Source organism: Otolemur garnettii, unplaced genomic scaffold (genome assembly GCF_000181295.1).
Source record: "Otolemur garnettii isolate 467f Iridium unplaced genomic scaffold, OtoGar3 scaffold00007, whole genome shotgun sequence".
NCBI classification, from domain to species: Eukaryota; Metazoa; Chordata; class Mammalia; order Primates; family Galagidae; genus Otolemur; species Otolemur garnettii.
The window spans coordinates 24313984-24335500 of NW_003852402.1; the positions used below are offsets into that span (position 1 = coordinate 24313984).

The 21517-nt window shown below is 38.9% G+C and overlaps 1 protein-coding gene across 3 annotated transcripts in view; it reads left to right on the plus strand.

Annotated features, from left to right (window-relative positions):
- NTN4 (netrin 4) overlaps positions 1-21517 on the plus strand; it is a 113787-nt gene that overhangs the window by 62670 nt on the left and 29600 nt on the right. For all 3 annotated transcript variants that reach the window (XM_012814174.2, XM_003783342.2, XM_023509430.1), the window contains exons 4-5: positions 1586-1712; positions 3707-3895. In XM_012814174.2, coding sequence (XP_012669628.1) covers positions 1586-1712; positions 3707-3895 — 316 coding nt within the window. The remainder of the gene's footprint in view (positions 1-1585; positions 1713-3706; positions 3896-21517) is intronic.

Below are 21517 nucleotides of genomic sequence, written 5' to 3' on the forward strand. Positions count from 1 at the left end.
CACAGCTCACAGCAATCTCCAATTCCTGGTCTCAAGCAATTCTCCTGCTTCTGCCTCCCAAGTAGCTGGGACCACAGGCACCTACCACAATGCCCGGCTATTTTTTGGTTGCAGCCATTGTTGTTTGGCGGGCCCGGGCTAGGGATTCGAACCCACCACCTTAGGTGTATGTGGCTGGCACCTTAGCCGCTTGAGCCACAGGCACCGAGCCTATACCTTTCTTAAAGACAGAAAATGTGTTTTGTAATGCTTTGTTTACCAAACACAGCCTAGCACAGTGACTCTCGCATGCAGATATTCGATAAATAGTTGATGTCTGGTTGATATAATTTGTTACCTTTATGCTGAGTTACCTTTAACAGTGTTTCTCAAGGGAAAAAAAACCTCATAGATGCATATTTATGAACCCCATTCTGAGGTTCATAAGCTGAGGTTAATATTGTTTGTACAGATATTACATCATGTAGCAATAAGTGCCTCTTGGGGTGGGAATTCATAATCATTCTTAGTCATTAGGAGCTACTGCAGATAATCCAAAATATTAATTTTTAGACATTATTAGTGAGATAACACAAAAAAAAATTAGACTTCTCATGTCCCTAAGAATTCTACTGAAGTATTTTTCTCTGTGAGAATTGCTATTTTAATCAATCTTACACTATTCTGAACTACGTGGTCAAGAAAAAAATGTTGAGTCCTTAGGACAGAAAGTATTCAAAGCCTTAACAATATATGTATATACATACATAACATATAAAAATATTTAAAAGCCTAAATAGCAATAAAATAGGTGATTGGTCAAATAATTTATATATAATACCAGCATGCCATTAAAATATGTAGGCTTGGCACCCGTAACACAGTGGTTATGGTGCTAGCCACATGCACCGAGGCTGGAGGATTCCAGCCCAGGCCAGGCCAGTTAAACAACAATGACAACTGCAACAAAAAATAGCAAGGCGTTGTGGCGGCGCCAGTAGTCCCAGCTACTCAGGAGGCTGAAGCAAGAGAATCACTTAAGCCCAAGAGTTTGAGATTGCTGTGAGCTGTGACACCACGGCACTCTACCAAGGGCGATATAGTGAGACTTTGTCTCAAAAAAAAAAAAAGTGTATTATACAAGAATATTTAACGAAATGGAAAGATAATTCTCAATAAATTGTGCAAAAAAGTTGTAACTATAAGTGTATTAGATTCTTAAAGTACTGGAAATATAACCTTCAAATGTTGATATTAATGTCTTTTTGTGAGAAGATTACAGATTTCTAAACTTTTATAGTGAAGATGTATTATTCTGGGGTAAAGAATACAAACTTTAAAAATATTAAAAACCTACTTGAATGCTTACCCAGTACCTCAGAGATGTTTGTTGGGGTCATATATCTACAGCCAAGAAAACATGTCACTTAATCTTTTTAATTAGTCACAAGACAAACTAAAGAAAGGGTCTCTTCTCTTGATTGCTAACTTCAGGAAAGTAAATGAATGTCTTATGGCTGAAGCCAACCAGTGAGGGAGACTATGGGAAGAATGTTCCTTCCTAGCATCGTTTGTGCTCATACCTGTTAATTAATGTCGTCTGTAGGTCCACGGGAAGTGTATGTGTAAGCACAACACCGCAGGCAGCCACTGCCAGCACTGTGCACCACTGTACAATGACCGGCCCTGGGAGGCAGCTGATGGCAGAACAGGGGCTCCGAAAGAGTGCAGAAGTAAGTAACAAGCCTACGGTGCTCAAAAGCCTTCTCGGGAGAGTAAATTTATCTGTGGACTTCTTGTTGTCTCTAGAAACACAGTGTAAAGTGGTGGGTGATGAACACTATTGCCCACACAAGTATAGCCCATGGCACTGTCCACGATCACTTCAACCATTAGAAACAGTTACTGTTCGCAAAGTTGCCAATACAGCTGTTTTGCCAACAATGTGTTGCCCATTTGCTAGGACACTCTGTGAGATCTCAGACCCTCCTTGAGAATTTGACAAGATAAAAGCATGAATAAAGCAAATGGTATTAATTCTGTTTTAGAGATAGGAAAGTGAGGCTTAGTAAGTGACTTGCCAAAATTAGTAAATAATAGAGTCAGGCCTTGATCCTACGTCTCAGACTCTCAATTAGATACTTTTTTCTATAATATCATGATGCCTTTCCCTTTTCACTTATGATAACTTTAAATGATGAATCGAATTTGAAATGAAACTGGTAAATAAAGAATGAGATTTCCAGGCGGTGCCTGTGGCTCAACGGAGTAGGGCACCAGCCCCATGTACCCCATATACCAGAGGTGGTGGGTTCAAACCCAGCCCCGGCCAAAAACTGCAAAAAAAAAAAAAGAATGAGATTTCCCTACCAGGACTAATTTTGGGTTTGAGGTTAGAGATTAAACAGGAGGGTAAAAAATGTGGGAACATGAACTATTTTTTTATTTTCAATTTAAAATGTTCAGAGAAATGGACACACCCATAACAATGTTTATACTCACAAATCTCTATTTCACCACATTTTGGAAAACAAGATGATTTTAAAAGGCAAGTACTGTGGGGAAAGTAGTGAGAAGTCTCTTCTCATACATGATGTGGAATCGTAACTGATTTGTTTTTGTTTCTAGGAAATGTAAAGGATTTCCTCTAAGCATAAATCTTAAATTATCATATAATATACTTCTTAAAGATATGAATCTGGCCAGAATATCATAACACATCAAGGAAACAATGAAAAACAATAGCACAAATATTTTCAAATAGAGTTGACCTCCACGAAAAAGTCTAGATTCTTATTCTAAATCACTCATCAAGAGAATCTTAAGAATTTCTCCTAAATTCCTAGAGTGCCTTTCTGGCCCTTTCCACAGAAACCAACTGCGTGTCTAAATACATACACAACACAGAGATTTGTCACTCGCTGCTACTGACCTGATATTCTTAGAAGTGCCTTTCAGAAATTGTTATATAATAAAGATTATAGGTTTCTTCTATAATAAAAATGAGGCTGTTATAGGAGTCTCCCTTGTATTCACCAATACAAAGGCAGCTGAAGAACAGTAGTACTTCATGGAAGATCAGTCAGTCTACTTGCCAAGTTACTAAGCCTTGTCCACCAGAAGTTTTCTTCCCGGCTTATTAGTGAGCATGAATTCAGGCCTGTATCTGTAGTATGAATTATCATTTTTCAAAGAATGCCTGACAATCATGGCTTTTCTTAGCGAGGTCAGGAGACCCGCAAACATGACCCTTGGGGAAGGGAGCAACAGGAATGAAACGGTGAAGTATTAGCATCATGGAGGGAAAAAAAAATGGTAGCCACTCAGATAGTCTTTCCAAAACAAATATCAGCCCCAAGTGGTAAGATAACTAATTTCTCTGCCCAGCTAGACAAATGTACTTTGTTGGCTTTCACACATATCCTGAAACTTATTTTTTTAATTAACAATTTATAATGAAAAACTGGAAGGCTACATGAGAAACTTTTTTAGAAAGTATTTAAAAATTTACTAATTAATCTATTAAAGGCAAGGGAAGGGGGATGGAGAGGCTAGATTTCTCCATGCATATCTTTCTATATTGTTTTAATTCTTACACTGTTAACTATTCAGGAAACTAAAAATAAAAATTAACAATCTCCTTGTCCCATTTTAACTCTCTGAATATGAGACAGTCTGTTGCTTTATTTTGAATTATTTGTGTTCTTCTCTTGCTTATTTCTTCCAGCCTGCAAGTGCAATGGGCATGCTGATGCCTGTCACTTTGACATTAATGTGTGGGAGGCATCGGGGAACCGGAGCGGTGGTGTCTGCAATGACTGTCAGCACAACACGGAAGGGCAGCATTGCCAGAGGTGTAAGCCAGGCTTTTACCGTGACCTTCGCAGACCTTTCTCTGCTCCAGATGCTTGCAAATGTAAGTGAACTCATGGTTCCCAGAAAAAGCAATGATTTGTTCAAAGAAGATGACTCTTTCCATCCTGGCCCAAGAGAGGGAGGTCATGAGATTCTCAGATAACACACTCAGATATCAGTTAATTTCTTCATTGACAAGAGGCAAGAATTTTCAACCTGTTATGTGAAAATGGTACAATATTCCTAAAAGTAATCTCCTTTTCACTCTTCATAATGTAAAATTGTTTCCTGTAGCACCACATTTTGGAAAACAAGATGACTAACATACGTACAAGAGAAAAAAGAATGATGAAGGAGAGCTATTTAGGATGATCTTAAGACTGTAAGAGTAAATCTGGTTAAATTACCTGCACTTGGGTCATGCTACCTTTTACCTCTACAGTGAACTTAAACATGGGAAAAAAACCCACAGGTTTTTGTTTCATTATGAATGCACTTTGGTTGACGCTGCTCTAATGTACCACCAGATTTAAACATAATATTCCATGCCCTCCCCAAAATACTAAACTCTTATAGAATGGATTCTGCCTTTTTGTTCCTATAATTCCAAGAAGACGTTTATTTGAAAAAAATAAAATTTAAAATGGTCTACATGGGACATTATCTGAAACATGTGACTATGAAGACTGCATGTAGAGCTTATGTAGATGTTAAATGTAGATGAATAGCTCATATAACCACATCGGTATTTATGCATCTATCAGCTTGGAAATCATTACACAACAGAGGCTTGATGCCTGTGGCTCAAGTGGCTAAAGCGCCAGCCACATACATCTAAGGTGGTGGGTTTGAATCCAGCCTAGACCCGCCAAACAACAATGACAGCTACAACCAAAAAATAGCCGGGTGTTGTGGCGGGCGCCTGTGGTCCCAGCTACTTGGGAAGCTGAGGCAGGAGACTTGCTTGAGCCCAGGAGTTGGAGGTTGCTGTGAGCTGTGATGCCACCGCACTCTACCCAAGGCAACAGCTTGAGGCTCTGTCTCAACAACAACAACAACAAAAATTACACAACAGAAACCACTTAAGACGATTAATGGAGACTGATGGTCATGGCCTTTCCTTTATCTACCAAGGACTCCATGTTCTAGCCCAAAAACAGTGACAGGAAGGGAGCAACAGATAATAAACCTTGGGGTTATTTGTGCCTTTTTAAAAGAGAAACCTATATTGCTCTTTAAAATATGTATTCTGTAAAATCAAGGAGGAGTTATGTATGTGACATTTGAATGGGCTTGCTTATTACGAGCTTTCTTTCTCAAATATAGTAGAAGATAAAATATGGCACGGCTCACTTTCAGTATCAAGCCCCAAATTTGGATTCATGTTATAATCTGTCTTCTGCAATTCTGTTTTAGTCCTGCTCCTTCATTGTACTCAGACTTTCACTTTAATAGGCTTCACAGACCCAGATTAGATGTCTCCACTGCCTATTACTGTGCATGGCCACATGCCAGCTAGTAGAAGTTCTTTGGACTTCAATTTTTCATATATAAAATTCCTCTCTGCGGTGGGGTTATGATGAGAACCATGTAAGATAAACTATGAATGTAAGATAAGAGGATTAGCACGGTGCCTGTCACACAGTAAACCCTCAAGAAATGAAAACAAGTATTATAATATTATAATAATTATTCTCTTATAAGCCAAACATGGGAAATAATACTATAGGGGTTCTGGTCTTTATTGATTAAAAATACCTATGTCAAGGATGATTACTTCTTTAAAATCCACAGAAGCTTAGGGACTAAAATATAGGCTCCTATTCTCTATGTGCTGACTAAAGGATCTGCTTAGAATATTGTTTCAACCTAGAACATATTCAGTCCTAATGCTATTTTGCAAAGGACATGTCTAAATAATAGATATGTGTATGTATTTCATGACTTCAGACCACTAATAGAAATGTCTAAAAATGAGAATGTATGAATGACCAAGAAGATAAAAGGGAAAAGGAAAAGAATTTGAGTAACCTAGATAAGTTAACTATCTCGTAGGACAGCGGGTAATATTTTCAGAAAATTACTACTATCTAGCATTTCCTTGAAACAATATGTTGTACAATATATCTGATGTATGCATGTATTCATTCATGCAATGACCATATATTGAGTGCCTATTACGTGCCAAGTGCTTAGGATATCAGGGAATAAAACAAAAATCCCTTCCCTCTCTCTATATTTTAGTAGAGGAGACAGACAATAAATATAATTAATAAGTGATATAAATAGTATGTGATAGGTGATAGGGCTTATATCACCAAAGAAGAAAAAATGGAACAAGTTGAGAGGGATTCGTGGGTGCCCAGAGTCTGGGTTGGAAAGGAGTGGCAAGGCGCAGAACTGAACAGGACGATGAGGGTGGCCCTCAGCACTGGGAAGGGGAGATTTGAGCAGATTTGAAGATGGTGAAGTTGGCCAAATATTTAACTGGACGAAGAGCATTTTAGGCAGAGGGAATACGCAGGCATCCTCAAACTCCAGCCCACGGGCCACATGCAGCCCGCCTAGGACATCCAGCCCACTGGGTGTTTTTGTTGCCACTGCCTGTCCTGCTTAGCAGCTGACTTGTCCCAGGGCCCGCAATCCGGCCCTGCAACGGTCTGAGGGACAGTGAACTGGCCTCCTGTTTAAAAAGTTTGAGGACCCCTGACCTAGAGCAAATGTCCCAAGACAGGATGGTGCCTGACATGTCAAAGGAAAGGCCATGGAGGCCCACGAGGCTTCATCAGAGTAGGAGTTGAGGTGGAAGGAGATGAGACTAGAGAGATGACTGGGGAGGGGAGAGTAACTGACGTGTAACTGTGGGCCACTGTGAGCACATCCTTTACTTGGAGTAAAATGATGAGCCAGTCTAAGAGTTTTGAGTGGAGGACTGGCACAGTGTGACTTGGCTTTCAAGGGACCATTCTTGTGTAGACAAAGGCAGCTCAACTCATACTGAACTTGCACTTTCAGCATTCAACTTCCGTTGAAGTTAACAAGCAAACCCGTGATTCTCAAAGTGTGGTCCCTGGACCAGCACCATCAACATTGTCTAGAAAATGTGTTAGAAAGGCACATTCTCAGGCCCCAACATAGACCAGTAGAATCAGAACTTCTATGGGGTGGGGGAGGTGGGGCAGCAATCTGAGTTTTAATAAGCCCTCCAGGTTGATTCTGACATTACATTTGAGAAACACTTCTTAATTATGGCCCACCAAATTTCACTCAGTTAAAGCAAACCCAGTTTCTTACATTTTGTGAATATTTGGACATCTACTATGCAGTGGCAGAGCACACAGCTCATCACTTCTATTAGAGTAAAGAAGAAACTACCAAGGGTAATAAAGAAAGAATGCTTTGAATGATTGATTGGAGCTAGACTTTAGAGGGCCTTCACTGTTAGCCTAAATATGTTGGTATTTATTTTCTAGGGCACTAGGAGCCATTGCAATAATTTAATTAGGAAAGCAGCATATCCTGCATTTGCAATATGTTTTTTATTTTATTTATTTATTTTTTTAGAGACAGAGTCTCACTTGATTGCCCTCTGTAGAGTGCTTTGGAGTCACAGCTCACAGCAACCTCCAACTCCTGGGCTTAGGCGATTCTCCCGCCTCAGCCTCCCGAGTAGCTGGGACTACAGGCACCTGCCACAACGCCTGGCTGTTTTTTTGTTGCAGTTTGGCCGGGGCCGGGTTTGAACCTGCCACCCTTAGTATATGGGGCTGGCACCCTACTCACTGAGCCACAGGTGCCACCTGCATTTGCAATATGTTAATGATACATAGTTCAGATTAATTTGTAAGTGCTGCATATTATTCATTGCAAATAATTTATTGTAAAAAAATACAATAAATACAAAAAAAGAGAAAAAGAAAAAAGCAAAGGCTTACTGGCAGATGTGGAGCCAAAATAAGTACCTTGTGTTTCCTTTTCACTTTATTTTGTTCTTTGTTACTCTTCTATGCTCAAGCTTTGGTTCACATTTAAGTTGCCAGCTCTAAATCCTAAAGTGCTCATAAGATCAGAGTCTTAGAAAAAGAGTTTGAAACAGAAGACCATGAAAGAAAAAACTGACCCCTTGTTATTGATCACTATTGCTCACATGGCTCATCTGCATACTTCTGCAAAACCAGTCCAGGCTTTGGTCCCCAAACTGCTAGATCAAAGAAAAGCATAAGCAAATATGATAATGTAGCTAAAACTAGCAGCATACATAACTTTTTATTATTTTTTCAGCCCATGAGAATGCCTGAACATTCATCCACAATCAATGGACTTGAGCAAGTAGGATATATTTAAAGCTTCTTCTTTCACTCAACACATCCCCACTGAGCACCGCTATGTGCTAGGTGTGCTAATTCCTGGGAGTTATAACTGTGAAGAAAGAGACACAGTCTTATTACAAAGCTTGCAATCTGGGTGTATCATGTATATGTACATAAATGTGTTTCTAGGCATCTGGTATATAGTGGTCTATACACACATATACACAAGTAGGATCAGCGTTGTGTTAGGGATGTGGAGGGAAGTACACGGGAGGAACAATTAACAAGAGTTGTGTGTTCTGAGTTTTGACCTGAGACCTAAATTTTAGCAGAAATTAACAGAGCATGAGCAGCAGTGTTCCAGCAGAGAGAAAAAAAACCAATGCCAAAAGGAATAGAAGGAAGAAAGAATATGACGTATTCTGACCACAGAAAAAAGTCCAGAATGGCCAAGAGGCAGGAAAGAGCGGGAGGGGGACTAAAGCCGTGTCAGGATGAGAGCAGTGAGGAAGATAAGCGTGTGGATGGAGGTGCTTTCATCTTGGACATCTCAGTCAGTGAACAAGGGCAACTCATGGATTGAGCGACACACACATAGGTGATAGTCTATATGCAGCATTGTCTGGGCCCTACCATGTTGATATTTATAGATAATATCCAAGTACTGGAAAACAAAAGGCACCAAACCATTTTAATGAAAACTCCATCAAGACCATGTTCAGACACTCTAAGAAAGAATCTCTGAAACACAGTAAGGTAATTGTGAGTTTATCATCCCCTTAAGTTGCTCTAGGATTCACCCACATCTAGGCTCCTGAAAGACTTGAAGCCAGAAAGTACTAATAATAAGTCATATGCTATTACTTATATAGTACTTAATGCACCAAGGAGAGGAATTACAAAAATAACTGATACCAACTGATTAATATTTGAGCATAATTTCTAGGAGGTGGGTGGGTTAGCAGGGAAGATCTATATTTCCTTCTTTCTTTCTCCAGATAGCCCCCTGATCCACTGGGTAGACTCCCTGAAAAAGACCTGTCTCCATTTACTTTCTGAGTTTGGGGCAGAGACATCTGTGTCTACTTTCCTAGCTTGGGTTTCCTTACTGGCCTTGTCTTCTGGAATATTACTCCGGTTCTTCTCTTCTGAGCCTGCAGGAGATCCCGACATCTGTTAGTATATCCAGTTCTTCTCTCTGCCCTCCCTCATACATTATTTAATTGGTAATATGTCTGATGTTTTGTTATTATTTAATAATATTTTCCTATCATTAATTCCTTTGTTAGCAAATGTATCCCTATGTCACCTTCCTCAGTTTTGACTCTGGTGATAAAGCTTATGACAAATAAGTTACCGTGTTTGCCAATTACTAAGTTCCTCTAATGACCAGATTCATCCAAGGGGCTGGTAGAGATATTGCTATAGCTAGAAGTTTTCTCCCCATTATTTCCCCCCTTACTTTTATGAGGGGGAACCAAGAAAACAAGTTGATATTTCAAAAATTTAAACTATCTCAGTATGTGGTTCTATCCACAACACACACAGTGTTATTCAAAATAACAATTTTATTATATTTATTCTACTGTGTTTACAAGGCAGAAAAGTAACCTGCCTCTCAGTGTGGGGGCTGCGTCTGTATCACCTGGTTGCTGAACCTCAGATCCCACCTCAGACCTACCGAGTCAGATATCCACTTCAACAAATTTCCCAAGTGATTTGACTATGTTTAAAGAGAGTGTGTAGAATGCTTGTCAAGAAAGGTTTAAAAGCATTTTCACACTTAATCTACAGTTAAATGTTAAAAATTAGTTAGCTAGAACATCTTACTTAACCAAGATCCAAATTAACCAAAGTTAGCTTACATCTCTATTGGCGTGTGTATAGACTTAGAATTTTGGAGGATGAATTATGGGAAGCTGTACTGATGGAAAAAAACACTCCAGGAATGGAATTATGTGAGGTGAAGTTTGTCTATAGCCTTTAAATTTAGAAAATGAATTAATCAAAGGTTTCTTTACTTCAGGGTTTCTCAAAACCTAATACGCTAATGTTCACTATAAACCTCCTATAGAGTTTTGAGTACTCCCCAGTGTAACGAGAGAATGCTTTTCTTACAGAGCATCTTTTGGGACCCATGCCCTATGGTACACACCAGAGAATGTTGTTATTGCATAACGGCCACATTGATAGGAAGACTTCCCTTGGGAAGACATATCCTAGATGATTTTTACTACCTATTTGTTCCCTATGTCCAAGTGCTAACACCTACGTCTGCATATTAAAGAAATAATGAACCTTATATTTCTATCAGGGAAATAATTACAAACATAGTATTAACTAGGCCTGGGCAATCTGGTCTATTGGATTGCCAGGGATGCATATGAGATAGCCCTTTTTCTTTCTCTCTCTTCTTTCCTAGTTATCTTTTCAAGAGTTGGAACCATTAAACACTTAAAACAACAGCCCAGATAAATTTACCAGAAGCATCTTCAGTTATAGCTCAATTTGGTTCAGAAAACATTAAGGCCAGGTACCATGGCTCACACTTTTAATGAGGTAGATTAAATATGGGAGGTAGATTGCCTGAGCTCAGGATTTCAAGACCAGCCTGAGCCAGAGCAAGACCTCATCTCTAAAAATAGCTGGGCATTGTGGCAGGTGCCTATAGTCCCAGCTACTCAGGAGGCTGAGGCAAGAGGATCTCTTGAGCCTGAGAGTTTGAGGTTGCTGTGAGCAATGACCATGGCACTCTACTGAGAGTGACTAGACCTTGTCTCCCCCTTCCCTTCCCCCCAAAAAACCCAGAAAACGTTTATTGTCTCCTCTGAGCTGGACACTGTGGTAAGTGCTAGGTCTGTCAAGACGAAAAGTTCTTTCCTACAAGATCTTACATTCTAGACAAGAAGAAATTTCTAGTGACAGGTCATTTCAATACACTGTGGTAGTGATAATGACACTATAACAGTAACTGCTAATATTTATTGAGAGAATCTGTTTTTTGTCCACTGCTTAAAGGGCTGTACGTACATGTATTGACTCATTTAACTTTCACAAAAGCACTTTGATGTGGATACTATTACTATCCCCGTAGTACAGGGGAAAGTGCAATGACACAGATGTTACAGTGCCTTGGAGAGAATGTGGGGTGGGATGGGGTGATTTAGGGAAAACTTCCTTGAAGAGGAAGTTTCCCTCTGAAACACAGTTTGTCATACTTTCTAATCTCAGCGATTGTCTTCGTTGCCTTTAACGAGACGATCTAAAAAAATGACACGAATTGATGGTATTCTTCCTTGCAGTGTCTACCACACATTTAATAGAATTCTTAACCTGGAAACATTGATTCATTCAGCAAATATTGGGTGATATTAATATTTTGGGGCTTTGTTCACAGGTAGTTAGCCTCCTGTCAAACAACCCAAGGACTTATTGGTTCCATTAATGTTATAGGCTATTTTTTTCCTCCCATTCTCCTGATAAGCACTGTGTCAAATGCTATGGTCCTTATGTGTACACTTTCAGTTATGGTCATAAATTTATCAAACCTGAATAAACAGAGCTCTGAACTAAGTCTATTAGCCAATGGATCTATTCCTGTGAGCAATTAAATCATCTCTGTTCTCACTTCCTCTTCATTTTAACCTCAACCCAAGTTTACTGTGGGACCCAGGACAATCGACTATGCATTTCCATGCCAAGAAATCACTTCTGAGGATTCCAGAGAGCTTGTTTGTTTTTTTAAGACGGGGGGAGATCATTGAAACTGAATTTATTTCTACAACTCAGAAAAAAACTTTTTTTAAATAAAGGACAGTGCATTTAAGGTCTGTAAACACAAGGGAAAATGTGAATCTCTCCAGCTGAATCTAGGGCTGAGAAAGACACGGAGGCTCGAACTGGCTGGTCGCAAAGGCACAGAAAGAAAGAGGGAAATATAATTCTCAGTGTGCACTGAGGTGCTTGGAGGAATATTCTCTGTGTAACTTCCTCAAAATCTCCAAAATCCCTTACGTGGCTTTGGTATCCTATGCCATAAGTAGATTTTTCAATGGCAAGTATATTCAAAATGTGAGGATAACCTTACCAGACAGTGGTGTACTAGCTTCAAGCACTTGCCAACTGCTGTGGCTTAATGGCCAATTTCAAGCTACTAGATCATTTTTCATCAGAAAGTCAGACTCGGAGCCAAAAGCAGAGTGGCTTCTTTCCTTTGGACAAAGTCCTACCTCCACCTTCATATCCCACTTCTCTGACCTGAAGCCAATCTCTCTGGTCATTGGTTCCATACCTGGCTGTGGGTCAGAACCACATGGGAGCAGTGACTGAATATGTGGAGTCTCAGAGTCCTGCTCAAGGTACACTGACTCAGAATCTCCAACGGGACCTGGGGACAGAAACCTGCATTTCTTTAAAAAAGCATAGCTGGTGATTCAGGCTTTTGGTCTCTTGGCCAGCAGATGAGAACCATTGCCTATATCAGTCCTGGCACTACTGTAAGCTGTTATTTTCCTCCTTAGATGAGCGTACAAGCTAACAATTATCTATAACTTTATCTACTCACTGAATAAGCCACATTTCTGGCAGAAAATCCTAAAGGGTTACTAAAACTCTGGCTAGACATGCTTTTATCTGACACATGGATAGATATAAATACTGCTATTTGTGTCCATTATCATCTCCTACTTAAGAAAGTCCAAGAGAACTTCTACTTTTCTCCAAGAAGATTTCTGGCAAAAATTCTAAGATGACTATTTTCCATGTGATCATTTTAAAATAAATGCCTGGTAATTCCAATCAGGCAACTCCCTCTTATTCATACAATAATTTACTTTAAAGTATGAGGCTAAAAGGCAAATGTATGAATTTATATATTATAGGCCAATTTTCTGGCTTCAGGTATATTATTGTGTTGGTATCTAAGTCATCATTGAACCCAATTCTTCATGAAGTATCCCCTACTCTCCCCTTCCTCTTTTTAACATCAAAGGATATGTTCAATGTTAGGTGAGGGGAAATTGATTGGGTATGGAGTATTGACAGCCGCTCCATGATATTTTTCTATAGAAAATTTTCCTCACTTGAGTAGAGCACATTGTGTGAAACAGATGTTTTCAGAAATGCCTTGCAGAACAGAATTAACTCTCTTTTTAGGAAACAGCCAGTCAGCTCCTTTAAGAAACTGACTGACCTTTATGTCAAGACATATATTTTAAACTATTGCATAGTCTCCTCCATATTAAAAGAAAAATCAGCAAATGAAAAAGAAAGCAGAATCCATTCCCTGTCAAAGTAAACAACCTCTTGAAAAAATGACATGCCCTTCCTTCCTCCCTGGTGGGCCAAAACAAATGTGGTCAATTTGCCTTTTGGCTGAGAGTGAATAAAAATAAACTTGATTTTTTTCTGCGCTAAAACCCAAACCAAATGTTTACCAAGACACTTCTGGTTACTTGGTTACTGTTACCCTAACTAGTCAACTAGCTTTGTAAAGAAAGGATTCTATCATCCAGCTCTCTCTTATTTCTTATTATTTTCTTCTTCTTCTTTCTGGCTTAGGTGAAAACACCTCAAATGATGGAAATGCAAGTGCCTTGGGTGGGTGACCCTTTTTGCCTTACGCTCTTTGTAGCCTTCACACTCTACTCAAATAGCACCATCTCATGATGCTCTCGAGAAGAATCTCTGCATTTCTCTTTCAAATAGTTATTTCATCCTACCTCTGATATAGGATTCTCTCCTTTCCTTTGTCTTTTGAGTACAATTTTTTAATTAATTAAATCTGGAATACCTGACCACAGTGACAGTAGAGACCCCACAAGCACCTTTCGCTTTTCAATCTTGCACCTGTGTTTCAGTCCATGGTTTCCCAAAGGTCACTGAGCTCTCTTCAAATAGGAACTTAGTGGGATTTTTTTTTTCCTAACTGTAGAATTAGCAAAGTCACCTGAGTTCATTTTGTAGCATATCAACAAAACAGACATCTTTGTTTTATATTGAAAGCAACTGTGAATGATTCTAACATAGAACAATAGGAAATAACTTTTTGAAAAGCAAACTTTCAGTAGAACCAGTGGCTCGTGAGTAGTGGTCAGGAAACCTTAACCTCTACATTTTCTTTTTTCTTGAATCTAGGATGTAAAATCGGACGGTTAGGAAGTGAAAGAGAAACTAGCTATAATAATCACAGTAAGATAATCCTTTAAAAAGATTAAATAACACATATTAAAATTCATTCCCCCAGGGCGGCGCCTGTGGCTCAAAGGAGTAGGGCATGGGCCCCATATACCGGAGGTGATGAGTTCAAACCCAAAAACTGCAAAAAAAAAAAAAAAAAATTCATTCCCCCAAAAGGTGAAACTTTATGAAATGATGAATAATAAAAGTTAGTCAAGTTTAGGAAGACAAGCGGGAGAGGTTATGGAATTCTCTAAAATGTTTCCCTAACAGAATGTATAATTCACTGAATAAATAAATAATATGCCATTCTGTATTTGATGAGGACAAGCATTAAATAACCAAGTAAATAATTATAAAACATCAGGACCTCCAGAAAATCTGGACAAAATCAGAAGGGACACAAAGAAAAATAGCATTTATTGAATGGCTTTCAGGGACTAGACACCATGGTGGGCAGTGCACATAAGCTGTCTCATTTCGCAATCTTTATGAGTCAGGCGCTATCTTTTCTATTTTACAAATGAAGGTACTAAGACAAATCGATTACAGTTGTTCCAGGATCCTCTCAGATACCCAAATTAATAGATGCTCAAGTCCCTTACATGAAATGGCACAGTATTTTCATATAGCCTATGTATCTCCTCCCATGTACTTTAAATGATTTCTAGATTACTTATAATACCTAACATGATATAAATGTTAAGGTAAATAGTTGTTAAGCTGTATTTTTTATGTGTATTATTTTTATTGTTATTTTTAATTTTTTTTTTCAAATATTTTTGATCCATGGTCAGTTGAACCCGCAGATGTGAAGAGCCAAGTACAGGGTGACCATCAAGTTCATGTGCAGTTTTAAATTGCGCACTATTTTAAGTTGCACGTGAACTTGATGGCCGCCCTGTATATATAATTTGTCCAGGCTCACAGACTAGTCAGTGACAAGGCTGGCATGTGAGCCCAGGTTTGTCTGCGCCAAAGATTTTCATCTAATGACTTACAAAGATCCAAAGAATCCTATTCTACACTGTGACCTCACTGAAGAGAACAAAATAAAGTCAGAAATAATCAGACACATATTTTAGAGCCAAAAAATAACTTTTAAAGGTCCTAAATTTTTTTTTAAATAGTATGGCCTTTGGTGTTAAGGCCCCAATAAATAGCCATGTAAAATTCAACTCTAAAGAACTGCATTCATCTTAGAGAATCGTAGCACAGGAAGGATAAAGGTAACTGGAGAGTGTTCTAGATAGGCTGACAAAAACCACTCACAAAAGAGAGGAGATAGTAATGAATAAATGTGAAAGAGGATGAACATACTCAGATTAACCAGGAAACTTCTCAGGGAGACTACACTAACTTTCTATAGATACTCAAAGGGCATAGGAGATGCAAAGGGTGGGCAAAAAAACAATTGGCTTCCCTAGAACAAAGAGTCAGTTATAATTAGATATAATTGGATAAGAAAAAAGGAAAAAGACTTTTGGATTGATTAATGTGAAAAAAATGTGCTGCCAGTGAGAGGCATTTGGGGTATGGGTAGGGAGGATGTCTTAGAATAAAGAATTTTTATTATAAATGTTAAATAGTTAAAAAAAAAATTTTAAGGCACATACCAAAAAATGTTAAAAAATATAACTGCGTGAATGAAGCATTAAATGTAGGAAATAATCTTGCCTTGGAAAGATTTAGAATACTCTGCTTTGTTTTGACCTCTCAAGTTTTCTACAGATTTGTTGGGGTGGTTTTCTGTTTCTAATGTCTTAGTACTGCAATGCTATGGTGTTAAGATACTAGAAACCTATACAAGAAGTAGTATGGGCCTTTTAGGAGCTTCATCAAGACAGAAAACCATTTCCTGGTTGCTTATTGAGAGGCACATGTGTTCATTCAGCAGAGATTGGGCAAGTTTCTAAAATGGGTCAGGCATGGTCCTTGGGAGATACAGAGATAAAAAGATGTGGTTCCTCCTTCTAGGCCTCCGCAGTGTATTACAGAGATGGCAGTGAGGTGAAAAATCCGAAAGATTACTGGAGACCAAAAGACTATCTATTATCAAGAAGTATATATTAAGTGACACAATTCATTCCTTTAAAACGAACTGAACCTAGATTTATTCAGTGCCTCCCACATGGCAGGTCTATTCTAGGCACTGTCCATGTAACAAAACAGAGTTTCTACTCCCATGAGTAGAAATAAATTGCAAATAAATTTAATATGTAATTTAAAATTGCAGTAAGCATGATGAAGAAAAAGGTTAGTATGACAGATTACCATAGGGACAAATCACATTAGTTCCAAGGTGAGATCTAAGATAGATACAGTCAATAGGGCTTGTTTCTCCAAAGGAAAAAGGAGTTCAATATGACCCCAATGCCTGGCTAGATGCCTGGGTAGATGGTACCTGCATGGAATGTGAATATAGGGGGCCAAGCAAGTGGTATTTCTTCAAAAAAATTTAAAGGCATAATGGTATATGATAGAACCAAATTCTGCAAAGCAAAATGTAGTGTTGAAAATTATATCCAGAAGTTTTCTTGTAATAAAATTTGTCTATTTACACAAAAGTGCTTTCTTTAGTTTTAACTGAAATGGAAAACAGAGAATAAAACATTGGCTTTTTAACTGCCAAAGATCTCGTAGATATGTCCAGGAATAAACAGTAACTGGCTCAGTTACAAGTAGTAAACAGGAAAGTAATGATACAGAAATCAAATCGAGGGTGTGAGCAGTAGTCACATAGTAAAGCATTAAAAGTAAAGGAAATGACCTTTGCATTTATTTGTACTATACATTTGAAAGTTTATAGAATGCAGATAGGAAATATACTTAAATACCATACATTCATTTTTTTTAAGCTTTAAATAGAGGTAGATATCACATATAAAAGGATCTTCCTCTTTTGGGTGGGATCTACAGTAAACCCTTTCAAGATACACTAAATTTCGGTAAGTGAAAGGCAAATCTTAATTTATATTATTTTCTCCTTATAATAGATTTATTCAAGCATAATTTTATTTGAAATTAAATACACCTTGAATATTGCAGAACCCGCTCTCATTGAACAGAATGTATATAACATTTCAAGGATCAATAGAAAAATGTTTCCTAGGATAGTAAAGGGGTACCCATAATGCCTTTCTCAGAATAACTGAAATTGTACACTTACAATCTTTATTTTTTTTCTAGCTAGCAAAAACAATTGAAAGTCAAAGAACAAGAGAAAATGGTACCCAGAAAGGATAGAAGACTTCCTTTTATCTGCTGTTTAACTTCACACTTAATGTATTTGTAACAGTTCACACTTCACCCTTTCTGCTTAAAGCTGCATCTCAGAACCATCTCCCTTAACCCCCTTTCCCTCTAACGACCTCAGCCCTGCAGCTAGGTGGCTTTTGAAATAAATTTGCTATTAGCAATTTCTCCTCAGAAATTCTGCAGGGCCTTGGCCTTTTCGGGAGAAAACAATGTTGGGGGCCTGGAGGCACTGCTGAGGGAGTGGCTGCTGGGCAGTGGCGAGAGGTCTTGAGGGGCAGCTTCTTTCCCAGCTAAAGGCCTTGAACTTTGAGTTCCATTTTTAGAAAGCTAAATCAGGAGCAAATATTTTCAGGGCATTTTTCTCCCAGTGTGGCTTTCACTAACAGAATAACAAAAGTTAGAGCCATCAGGTAATAGGAAGGAGGCCTGACAATCTCAAAGGGGTGAGATGCTGAGCCCCACTGGTGGTGTCTGTGGAGAGCTTGGTGTCAGGGGTCAGTCAGCCAAACACCCCCCCTAGAGATCTAGGGAAGGTGGGAATAAAGATGAACCACCAGCACAGGCTTCCTGTGACTCCACCACCAAAGGCTATAGCATGCCCGCCAGAATAAAGGGGGCATAGTAGTTCTATCATGTTCCTGGCCATTTGGACTCTTGCCCTGCACCACGTATCAGGGTACTTCCCTTTAATCAGCAGGACCACAGATGCCACCCTGCTTTTTCTCAACATACTTTGATCCACAAAGTGAAAAGAATAGCAGACTAATCTTTCATCCAAGGCCAGGAACATACAACAAGACAGTCACTTAATCCTACTGGATTTAAGAGTAGGAGAGAAAGTAAGCTACGCAGCTATTTGCCACTAAATTTCTCCCAGGTGCAGGGCAAGGTGGCAATGTGGAGAGCCAGCTAGATCAGTAGTTTCCCTTAAAAAACAACCCTTATCTGCCACACTCACTGCTCTTTCTTTGTGTTCCCTCCCACCCCACCCTGGAGCAACTGGGTTATTAATACTTACTGCCCTCTAACTATTTGCCCATCTCTCCTCTCTCTCTTAAGAGATACGATGCTTTGTCTTCATCTTTGTATCTTTAATCCCAACATGGTACATGTGAACACTAAAGTTCAAGAACTCTTTGGTGAAGGTATGAGTGAGTGAATGATCAGTGGGGATTTTAAAACTAATATGCTTCATCTGAATAGTATTAGTTGCTTCACTAATATATTGCTAAATATTATACATACACTGTCTCATTTAATCTACACACAACCCTGTGGCCTAGGTATTGTTATTCTTACTTCATTAGTGAGAAAAATGAGAGTTGATGAGGTTAATTTCAGAAAGTCTTATAAAGAATAAGCCTCATACCCAGAATCTAATTCTGGTTAGAATCTAGTCATCTAGTCTGACTCCCCAAACTCATGCTTCTACCAAGTTTATTACATAGCCTCTATTTTACTTTCTATCTTTCTAAGAAATCTTACAGGAAATTTCCAAATGGTTGTGTTTATTGTCAGCCTTTCAGGTTGACAGAAGTGTTAGATTTAGAGCCTTATGGATACACAGGATGGTTTGAAAATGTGTCTAATCATTGTTTCATTAAGCGTTGTGTTTCCTGGCCAGGTGCAATGGCTCACGCCTATAATCCTAGCACTCTGGGAGGCCAAGGCAGATGGAGCTCGGGAGTTCAAGTTCAGCCTGAGCAAGAGCAAGACCCCATCTCTACTAAAAATAGTAAAAACTAGCTGGGCTTAGTGGCACATGCCTGTAGTCCCAGCTACTCAGGAGAATGAGGCAAGAGGATCGCCTGGATCTAGGAGTTTGAGGTTGCTATGAGCTATGATGACACTATAGCACTCTACCCAGGGCAACATAGTTTGTCTCAAACAAACAAAAAAAAAAGTTGTATCTCCTGCTAGAAGATCCAGCAGACAAGTTTCATGTCCTCTTTTCTGTAATCGCTGTACAGAGGGACAGCACTTCACAGAACAGATGCACTGCTACAAACATGTCTCTGTAGATAAAATTTGTATTATACATAGCATTTATCTGAATGCATCACTGGAAGGGAAATCTTTTCTAAAGTACTCATTTCCTCTATCTCATCTGTTTTGAAAGTTTTAAATTATTACTCCAGATTTTCTTTCAATAAAACACTTAGGTAAAGAACATACTACTCGGCTTGGCGCCTGTGGCTCAAGCAGCTACTAAGGTGGCGGGTTCAAATCCCCAGCCTGGGCCCGCCAAACAACAATGGTGGCTGCAACCAAAAAAAAAAAAGGCATTGTGGCGGGCACCCTGTAGTCCAGCTACTTGGGAGGCTGAGGCAGGAGACTCGCTTGAGCCCAGGAGTTGGAGGTTGCTGTGAGTGTGATGCCATGGCACTCTACCCAGGGGGATAGCTTGAGGCTCCATTTCAAAAAAAAAAGAAAAGAACATACTACTCAAATAAGCTATACTCATTATCAAAAAAAACCCCTTGTGATAACATCTGGAAATTAAAATAGCATCTTCAATAAATTCATTTTGCCACTATGTAGGTAAGAGCAGCCTTGAGCAAATGTTTTGGAAGGAAAACTGTGACTCCAGCAATGAATGATTTACTACCTGGACAGGCCATGCCATTTCTGATATCTGGCTATCACCCAATGCACCATTTTGGCTTTTAAGGACAGTTCACAACAGCTCTATACACTAAAAATTATAATGAAAAGAAGAATTAAACCCGGAATGACAGTATATGATGACAATTTAGACAATTGGGTTTTATGTCTAGCAAGAAGATGACAAAGCTGAAGCTATGTCACTCTAGGTCTTAACTTTGACATTTATTCTTTAAAAATAAGTGCTTGGGGTGCATTTTAGAATCAAGAGTCGGTAAGAAATGTGTGTTGGGGAAGCAGGATAGAACCAGAAGCTAAGGAGATCCTTTTTTTCCCCCAAGCAAGAAGAAAATCTATTTGCATTTTGGAAGAAAGTAAGAAATGTAGATTATGAGTGTCAGATACTGTGCTATCAAACATCTGGAGATAGGTATGCAAGGCAGGCCTCAGTGTGCAGTCAGAAAAGTATGCTGCAAAAAACGTCAGGGCCTTCTGCCTGGAGCTCGTTCTGCATAGTTCCCACATGGTATTTTTATCTTGTAATTATGTAAAAAGTCACATTGACAGAAATCCACTGGCATATCTGTTAGAATCACAGTTCTTCTCTGGCCATTCGTGAAATGTGTATAGATTTTAGACTGCATGGTAGAACAAAGAGGTCAACTCCTGGAATTTTCTATTAGAGAAAAAGATAATGGTGGTAGAATATTGTATATTACCATGAAAGGGGGTCCTACAACATCTTTCCTCTGACTAATTCTCCCCCATCTCCTGTCAAGAACCAAATTGATTTATCTGAGTGATACAGTTACTATTTAGCCATCTCAAAATGATGTAACTTTTGTATTGGATTAGGTGATTTCATTTTAAATCATTACTACACTATTTCGAACATAATGTTTTGACATATTCATGTTACATATAATTCCTCCGAATTAATTCTTAATAAGAAACAATTGACAAATCAATAGTGTTTTGATACCTTATGAGAAAATCCCTAAGCACTCATATAACAAAACCCAAAGGAAGAAAAAAATTAGTGGGCTAGGTTCAGTGGTTCATGGCTGTAATCCTAGCACTCTGAGAGGCCAAGGTGGGTGGCTGTTCTAGAACAGCCTGAGCAAGAGCAAGACCCCATTACTACTAAAAATAGAAAAACTAGCAGGGTGTTGTGATGGGTATGTATAGTCCCAGGTACTAGAGAAGCTGAAGCAAGAAGATCACTTGAGCCCAAGAGTTTGAGGTTGCTGTGAACTATGATGCTACAGTACACTACTGAGGCTAAGAAGGTGAGACTCTGTCTCAAAAAAAAAAAACAAAAAAAATTAGTGAAT